This window comes from Ambystoma mexicanum, chromosome 4p (genome assembly GCF_040938575.1).
Source record: "Ambystoma mexicanum isolate Mex_15411 chromosome 4p, UKY_AmexF1_1, whole genome shotgun sequence".
In the NCBI taxonomy this organism is placed as follows: Eukaryota; Metazoa; Chordata; class Amphibia; order Caudata; family Ambystomatidae; genus Ambystoma; species Ambystoma mexicanum.
The window spans coordinates 48,425,799-48,435,146 of record NC_090927.1 but is presented as its reverse complement, the minus strand read 5'-3'; the positions used below and the strand labels follow the sequence as shown (position 1 = coordinate 48,435,146).

At 49.7% G+C, this 9,348-nt stretch overlaps 1 protein-coding gene across 1 annotated transcript in view; it reads left to right on the top strand.

Annotated features, from left to right (window-relative positions):
• Window positions 1-522: 522 nt before the first annotated feature.
• LOC138452962 (uncharacterized) overlaps window positions 523-9,348 on the top strand; it is a 67,819-nt gene continuing 58,993 nt past the window's right edge. The window contains exons 1-2 of the mRNA XM_069605332.1: window positions 523-605; window positions 8,812-8,923. Coding sequence (XP_069461433.1) covers window positions 8,899-8,923 — 25 coding nt within the window. The 5' untranslated portion in view covers window positions 523-605; window positions 8,812-8,898. The remainder of the gene's footprint in view (window positions 606-8,811; window positions 8,924-9,348) is intronic.

The window sequence follows — 9,348 nt, the reverse complement described above, 5'->3', positions numbered from 1 at the left end:
GTATGACCACTATATCCGTGAGCCGGATCAGAGGCCACGATCTGCGCGTGCTCTGTAGCAAAGCCACTTGACAGAGATGCTGCCAGAAAAGATGATCTACGCAGGCTCTGTAGCAAAGCCACGTCACAGATATGGTGCCCGCAGTGATGATCTGCGCATGCTCTGTTGCAAAGCCATTTCACAGATATGGTGCCGACAGTAATGATCTGCGCATGCTCTGTAGCAAAGGCACTTCACAGATATGGTGCCGGAAGCGATGATCTGCACATGCTGTGTAACAAAGCCACTTCACAGATATGGTGCCGACAGTAATGATCTGCACATGCTCTGTAGCAAAGGCACTTCACAGATATGGTGCCGGAAGCGATGATCTGCACATGCTGTGTAACAAAGCCACTTCACAGATATGGTGCCGGAAGGGATGATCTGCACATGCTGTGTAACAAAGCCACTTCACACATATGGTGCTGGAAGCGATGATCTGCACATGCTCTGTAGCAAAGCCATTTCACAGATAGTGACGGAAGCGATGATCTGCGCATGCTCAGAGTCAGAAGTAACCCTGTTGGAGTTGGATGCTTTTGTGTGCTCTGTCCTCAAGGCCGGTAAACGTGCAATGTTTTTTAAACATTATTAATAACATGTTTAAAGCCGGAGAATGTGAGCTGGGGGAGACCGGCCTGGGGCTCAGCTTCTAGGGCGGTGGGGGCATGCTGGCTGATCCTGGGCTCCCCTTTTATAAACCTAGATTATTCGAATACTGGGTGTATATAATGTTGCTGTTGTGCCCTTAAAGGACGACAGGATGCTGTAAGGGGTTCCAACTGTCTTTATTGTAAGACAAACGGGTGGACCTTAAACTGCCTTAACTCGGGACAAACATTTACTCACAGTTCGGGTGGACCTTAAACTGCCTTAACTCGGGACAAACATTTACTCACAGTTCGGTTCAGTTCAACTTCATGGCTTCCCAGTTAACTCACTGTGGGAAGGGTGTGCACAATGATGGCACGCTGCAAGCTTCTAGGGCCCCCATGTAGCCTCCTGTGGCTGTGGACCCTGCTCAAAACCTCCTGTTATTGCCTCCTTATCAGGAGCAGTGCTGTGGCATGACCTGCTTGGTCTGCCGCTGCATCAACACTGGCGGGAACGTTTTCCCGCGGAGCGTGGGCTCGCGAGATCACGTTATGCCGAGATCTCACGAGAACACGCTCCCGCGATCACGTGATGTCCCCACACACCTCCTTTGCTGGGAAAAGGATGGATGGTCATTCCATGACAAAGTCCGCAAACTTGCTGGGCTTCCTTCTCTCTCTCTGAGGTCTGCTTAGATCTGTATCTGGGGCAGGATTGCTGGAGTACTCTTGAGGAGGTGCGGGTGATTCCAGTTCTCCTTTTCTTGTTCTTCGCTGTGCCTCCCTAGGTGTAGTTGGAGAGTTGGGGCTTGAGAGCTCGTTGCCATGGTGTGGCTCCAAGGCATCTCTTTCTGAGAGGCGAGGGTTTTCGAATGTCTCCTGGCGGTCTTGATCTTCTCCGGTATCCCAGTGTGGTTTTTCCCTGTCTTCCTACCTGCGGTACATGGCCACTCTCTCTAGATTCCATTTCCTTCCGTCGCTGGTGCAAATGTGGTTTGACCCTCTCTCCATGACTTCTATGGGACTGCTGTATTTGGAACCAGTCGAAGTGTCTTTGTGGGGAAGGCGTATTTTCACCAGGTCACCTCTGTTAACTGCTGTGTGTCGAGCGGCTCGACGCAAGTCCCCTTGGTCTTCATGGCTTCTTTGTTGCGCTGCATGCGAAACGCTACGTCATCCATGTCCACGTCTTCGTCAGCCCTCACTTGATGGAGCTAGGGTGGTACCAGTGAGGATGCTGCCCTTCTCCCCCTCAGCAGATGGAATGGCGAGACACCTGTGACGGCGTTGGGGGTGAGGCGGTGGGCTGCTACAGCTTCCTTGACGGTCTTGTATGGGTCTAGGTCCGAGGCATGAGCCAGTTGTAGCGCCCCTTTGATGAAGCAGTTTTCCTGCTCCACCAGGCCATTGGCCTGTGGGTGGTATAGGCTTGCTCTCCGCTGTCGAATGTTGTTGAGCTTGAGAAATTTCTCCATTTCTCGGGAGACTAGCTGGACTCCGTTGTCTGTGACAAGTTCTTCTGGTAGACCTTCCCGCTGGAATACGGCGGTGAGTGCTTCAATGACTGTGCTTGTGGTGATGTCTGAGGTGAAGTCAGCTTCCACCCATTTGGAGAAGTAGTCGACCATGACTATCCCGTATTTGTGTTCTGGGGGCATGTTGTCCAGGGGCCCAATGAAATCCAAACCTAGTTTTCGCCACACCCCTTTGGGGACTTCGGTGGGCAGCATGGGGTCTTGCCTCATGGCTAGGTGCTTGTCACTGTTGGTGCACTCATGGCACCTTTCGACCATTTGTCTTATGTCCTGGTCCATGCCTGGCCACCAGTAGGTGTCGCGTATCCTGCGTCTGTTCATGTTGCATCCCAGGTGGCCTGAGTGTGCTCTGCACAGTATCACCTTGCGGATTCCGCTGGGCGGGATGATTTGATCGCCTCTGAGGATGAGACCGTTCATGGTGGTGATTTCCTCGTTCACTTTCCAGTAGGGACGAAGGCCTTCGGGGATCGCTCTCTCGTTGGGCCATCCTTCGCGAACCCAGGTACTAACGTGCCGTCGGGCATCGTCCTGTTCGAACTCCTCCTGCCAGTGGCGCTCACTCAGGTCCATGTACTTGCCGTTCCTTAAGTCACTGATGGAGGCTACGACACACTCATCTTCCAAGAATGTGGTACCGGGGGCGCTTTGGTTCAGGAGTCTGGACATGCAGTCCGCTTGTGCGTTTTTCCAACCCGCAATGTGGGCTATCTCGTATGTATATTCTTGAAGCTTTGCAGCGATCCTGGCCAGCCTCGGGGTGGCAGTCTTGGTGCCGCCCGGGCTCAACATGTGAATGAGGGGTTTGTGGTTGGTGATCAGCTTGAATCTCGTCCCCCATACGTATGATCTGAAGTAGTCGACGGCCCATGCGCATGCCAACATTTCTTTCGCAACCGTGGAGTAATTCTTCTCCGATGATGACAGCGCTTTGGATTCAAATGCCACAATATTCTCAGTGTCTCCCTTCTTCTGGGTCAAGGTGGCCACCAGGCCATACGCGCTGGCGTCTGTGGTAATGCAGGTGTCCCATTCAGGGTTGTATGGTTTCAGGCACGGCGCGTGTAGAATTCTCTTTTTGATTTCACAGAAAGCTTCGCTCTGTTCCAGGCCCCAAGAGTAGGCTGCCCCCTTCTTCAGAAGCTCCCTCATGGGAGACGTGGTCTCGGAGAATCTAGGGACGAATTTGGCATAGTACTCCGCTAGGCCCAGGAATGAGCGTAACTCCTCTTTGGACATCGGAGCCGGGGCTTCTGTTATGGCCTGCATGAGGTTCTTCTTGGGACTGACGCCGTCACTTGAGATGCAGTACCCAAGGTATTCTACCTTGTGCACTCCGAAGACGCATTTTTCATGGCGTAGGTGAATGCGCTCCTCTTGAAGCCTGCTCAAGGCTGTCCTGAGTGCCTTGTCATGGGTCTTGTTGTCTCTGGCATACACAAGGATATCATCTTGAAAGAAGGAAACATTCGTGAGTCCTTTAAGTAAGGAGTTCATCATCCTCTGAAATGTGGATGCTGCCGACGACAACCCAAATGGCATGCGGGTATATTGGAAGGTGCCGAAAGGAGTGATGAATGCTGTAAGAGGGCGAGAGGATTTGTGCAGGGGAATCTGGTGATAGGCATCACGCATGTCCAGCTTAGAGAAGATTGCCGCCTCTTTCATCATGAGGACGATTTCGTTGATGCTGGGGAGTGGAAAGCTATCCGTGATTACTTTCTAGATTGAGGCTTTTTAGGTCGATGCAGATCCTGAGGTCGTTGCTGGATTTCTTTTTGACCAAAACTACTGGACTCAGCCACTCTGAGGATTCCACGGTCTCGATGGTTCCTTCTTCGACCATCTTCCGAAGGTGGGCATCCAATGCGGGTCTCGCTGTGGCAGGTACTGCCCTGACTTTGTGTTTCACCGGGATCGCGTTGGGTTTCAGGCGAATCTTGTGGACAAAGTTTCTCACCTTCCCTGGGTTCTCGGAAAACAGGTTAGGGAACATCTCCTTGAAATTTTGCGCTGCTCCTGAGGAGACCATGAGTACCTGTTCCGGAGTGCTGGGATCTAGTTTCATGCTGAGTTTGTGTTGATCGTCCCATCCCAGCACGGCTGGACCTTTGGGTGAGAAATACACTTCGGTGGTGGTAGACCTCCCTTTGAAATCGATCCGGGCTTTGATGTAGCCCAAAAGGTCGACAATTGCACCACCGAACACCATCGGTTTTTGCCTGGTCGTTCTGATCTCTACTTTTGCTTGTCCCATCATCTCCTTGTATGTGTTGATGGGGAGGATAGTGAGGTCAGATCCCGAGTCTGCCATGATGCGCGTTTCCATTCCGTCAACCTTAATGGTGCAGTGGGACTTTTCCCTCCTGGCATGGGGGGCGTTGACCATGACGACCATGGGTCTGTCCTGTAGATCGTCATCATCGCTTGGAGCGCAGTCACCATCGACATGGGAAACAGTTTTCTCCCGCCACGTGCATGCCGGAGCCACGTGACCAATGCGTCCGCACTTAGAGCACTCCTTATTCCTGGCGGGGCAGTCGCGATCATTCGCCATGTGCTTGGTGCTGGCGCATCTATAGCATTTGGGTGCCTCCTTTTGCCTGGGACCTTTGTCTCTGGGGCCGTCGCGGGACTGCTTGTCTCTGCGCCCTCTCCATTGTAGTGCCGCAAGTTCAGGCACGGGCAGGTGACTTCCCGCCTCTTTGCGTCTGCTGGAGGTTTCTTCCTCCGCCCTGGCAATTTGGATGGCCTTGTCAAGAGTGACCTCCTTTTCTTGTATGAACTTGTCCTGCACTTTCCTAGAGTTAGTGTGAACGACGAGCATGTCGCAGATGACTGTTCTGCGTTTTCGCCAAAGGCACAAAGAGAAGCCAGCTCCCTCATCCTGGTGATGTAGTCGTCCACGGGTTCGCTCCCTTCTTGTTTGCGGGTGTAGAACCTCAGCCTGTGCAGTACAACGTTCTCCTTATTGGTGAACCTCTTCACAATGCGACGAGTCGCTTCCTTGTAGACGTCGTCGTCGTCATCATCGGCCGCAGGTATTGCCTTCAAACTGGCAAAAATGCGCTGCCCTTCAACCCCCAATGCATTTAACAGCATCGCCCTCTTCCTGACGGGGGCATACCGCGTGCCGCCCACTGCTTCCAGACAGGTGGAGAAAAGGGGCTCCCACTGCATCCATGGAATTGCTGGTGTCCCTGGTGAAGGGAGAAAGGCAGGGGGCGGTGTGGCGCCTTGCATGGTGGGCCCGTGGGTATTTTGATATCCTCGTCGCCAATTATGTTGTGGCCTTAAAGGACGACAGGATGCTGTAAGGGGTTCCAACTGTCTTTATTGTAAAACAAACGGGTGGACCTTAAACTGCCTTAACTCGGGACAAACATTTACTCACAGTTCGGTTCAGTTCAACTTCATGGCTTTCCAGTTAACTCACTGTGGGAAGGGTGTGCACAATGATGGCACGCTGCAAGCTTCTAGGGCCCCCCTGTAGCCTCCTGTGGCTGTGGACTTATGCCCTAGAAGCTGTGACTGGAGGCTGCTCAAAACCTCCTTTTATTGCCTCCTCATCAGGAGCAGCGCTGTGGCATGACCTGCTTGGTCTGCCGCTGCATCAACACTGGCGAGAACGTTTTCCCGCAGAGCGTGGGCTCGCGAGATCACGTTATGCCGAGATCTCGTGAGAACACGCTCCCACAATCACGTGATGTCCCCACAGTTGCTTTGTTTTTATTTAAATCGCACATGTATTCGGGGCAAACATTCAGGGTTTTTGATTTTGTAACCTAGGCAGGCATGTATGGGACCGCGGAGCAAAGAATGATGAAACTCCACTGAAATTTTAGAAATCACGGGTCTGCGCATGCACCAAGGTATACACAGAATATTCGTAAACCGGAGCCGAAGTGACAATCTGCGCATGCTCTTCAGCAAAGTCCCTTCACAGATATGGTGCCGGTAGCGATGATTTGCACACGTTCATTAGTAAAGACACTTCAAGGAGATGATGCAGGAAGCGAAGAACTGCGCATGCTCTGTAGCAAAGCCACCTCACATATGATGTCTCAGTGATGATCTGCGCATGCTCTGTAGCAAATTCACTTCATGGACATGATGCTAGAAGTTGGAGCCTGACGCTCTTGCTCGCTCTGCCCTCGAGGCCGGTAAACGTGTAATGTTTTTTTTCTTTTTATATGTTTAAGGCCGAAGAATGTGGCCTGGGGGGAGACCAGCCTGGAGCTGAGCTTCCAGGGTAGTGGGGGCATGCTGGCTGACCCTGGGCTCTCCCCTTTTATAAACCTGGAAATATGTAACATATTATTTCCAGGTTTATAAAAGATGGCTTGAAAAGTGCTCACGCCATAGTAAGGTGCCTGCACATATATATAACCTTTTATATATTGTGTGCATACCTTACGGTTTTGAACTTTCCAAGCCATCTTTATAGCATCTTTGGACATGTCTAGTGCTTTTGATGGAGTTATTAGGTCTAGGCTCTGGCTCAAACTGCTCGATATAAACATAGCTTGTAAGCTGGTTCAGCTCCTTGCATTGTTACATACACATACCACCATACGTGTATGGGTAACTAAGGAAGGGTCCCTATCGCAGGAGATGCATTTATTTATTGGGGTAAAGCAGGGTTGTACATTGGTCCCTATTCTATTGAACTTGTATGCGTGTGATGTGGAGAGACTGTGGCAGGGTCCCTCTATTGCTCCTGTAAAGTTGGGTAATACTAGGTTGGAATGGATGGCTTTGTGGATGATTGCATCCTGTTAGACAGAACTCTGCGAGGCCTTAGGAGGAACATGCAGCTATTCTTCGACTATACCGTGGCTGATAATCTCCTACCCAATGCATGTAAATCGAAGGTCTTGGTCTTCTCGAGGGGATTCAAGGTTCAGACTTGCGTTTGGGCGATGGGGCCGGAAAAAGCGTCGACCAGATCAAGGCTGTCACCTATCTAGGCTATAACCTCACTACTAGGGTTAGCATTGAACTTTAGAGAAGCAGTCTCTTTGATAAGTCAAAAAATGAGTGGTTCAACTTAGATTTTTGAAGCTCGAAGTATGTAAATTCTCCTTGCTCCCTCTGAGGTGCTACTATCTGGCTAAATTTGAACCCATCATCTTGTACTGTCTTGACTTGTCTACCCACGACATGGGTCCTACTCCTGATACTATACAATGAAAGCTATGGAAGGAGGTGCTGGGTCTCTCCATGGCTATCCCGAACGCGGTTATAAGACACACGTTCTGCCTTGTTTCTCTGAAGGCCAGATATATCTGGAAACAGCTTTCAACCATCAGGAAATTGATGGATCCCCGAAAAATTGGTCTCTTGGGGTTACACAGGAAGATCTTGTGCAGCGTCAGGGGATCGTTAAGAGGAGCTTATTCAGGGCTGATTGGGTTGAAACTGTGGACTGTATTGCTTCCTACTCAACCTATGGGGATTATTCCCATTTTCCCCATGTGAGAGAATGAATACCACTATAACTTCAACGCTTTCCTTGTGCAACCATTTGCATGATGTATATGCGCTTTAGGCTTAATCAATTTCCCACCTACAAGAGGATTAAGCACTGGAAGGAAACTAACTGCTGTCTATCTGTGATTCTACTAATTATAACTAGATTTTGGGCCTCATCACGAGTTGGGCGGTAATGCCGCTGCTAATAGCGCTGGCGCTATCTGCCCTACGGCCAAACCCCCCGGCACTATTAGCGCCGGATCACGGGTTTGGCAGTAATGGAATTCCCCACTGAGCCCATTCGGGAATGCCCCGTTCCCCATTGGGCTCAATGGGGAATTTTCGCGCTCATACCGCCGGCGGATTTCCCGCCGGCGGTATGAGCACCAATTTTCGGTGGATATCCCCCCCATCTCAGAGCTGGGGAGAAATCCGCCGAAGCCCTGATTTGGTGGACCCTTAAATCCGGCGGTAATAGTGCTACCGCCGGATTTAAGGGTTACCGCCAAACTCGTGATGAGGCCCTTTGTGGGGTCATGGACTCAACCGTAACCTTGAGACATTGGGTTACCGTGTGATCCTACTTTGATTAAAAAAACCGGTTAATATGTCTTTGAACCTCCTCTTGTGTACATGCATTTGGCGATCTAACATTTCTCTGATTCTAGCTTTAAATGTCGTCCTAAAGTTTGTCACAACAGAATTGGCCAAGAAAAACCTAAAAATTGTGTGATGCCATGTTGTGATATGCACATGAAATTTGAATTTAGAATTTTTATTTATTGTTCTAAGTTTTTTAAGTGTTATGAGAGATACATGTTTTAGTGTTTTGTAATATTTTTGTTGTGTAAGGTTTTCTGTAAACCGTAAATGCAACAATAAAAAAGGAAAGTAGACCGAGTACAGGGAAAGGATCAGGCGAGTGGAGTGGGTGATTTGGGGTTGTCTGTGCTAAGGACAGCGGTGGTAGGCGGAGAGTGTGGTGCAGTATAGTCTTCAGCGGGTCTAAATCACTGTGTGCTGGAGCTTGCAGTATGTACAATAAGATGTTTGATCAGCAATGCCATTTCACCAAAGTTGAGAACAATTGTACTTCAAATGGATATACAGTAAGGCCTCACTAGGCGGCTATTCTTTAACTTATTGAACATTGTCATTTCTAACAGAAACGATGCACACATGAAACATCGGAGATGGCTGAGGTAATCCTTGACTAGGGTGCTGTGCAAGGCCAGTTCACCTGTGTAAAGAATATGCAAATAAGGAAAATACATCCAGGTATGTCGGCGAGATTTCTCTGCTAATATGTTCCCTATTGGTTATTGGTAGGCGGCGGGGATTTCGGTGGAATTACTGCCGGCGGTAATTCCACCGATTTTGCTGTTTTTCAGTTGTTAAGTGGCTGATTTACCTTCGGCTTTTTGCTGGAGGAGAAGCCTCCACTCCACTGCCTAACTTGTAGTACAGCGAAGCGGTAATGCAGCGGTAACTGAGTTACCACTCTGTTACCGTCGATTTTTACTGCACCGCCGTACTCCTAATAAGCCCCAATGTATTTACAAATGAACATGTTCAGGGTGAAATGTTGCTTGCTTGACTGTGTGTGGGTTTTGAAAATATTAGGTGCTGCAAAAGAAGGAAATTAACAAAATGTGGTGCATATTTTGTTAAAATGTGTATTGTCATCTTGAATTGCAGGCACT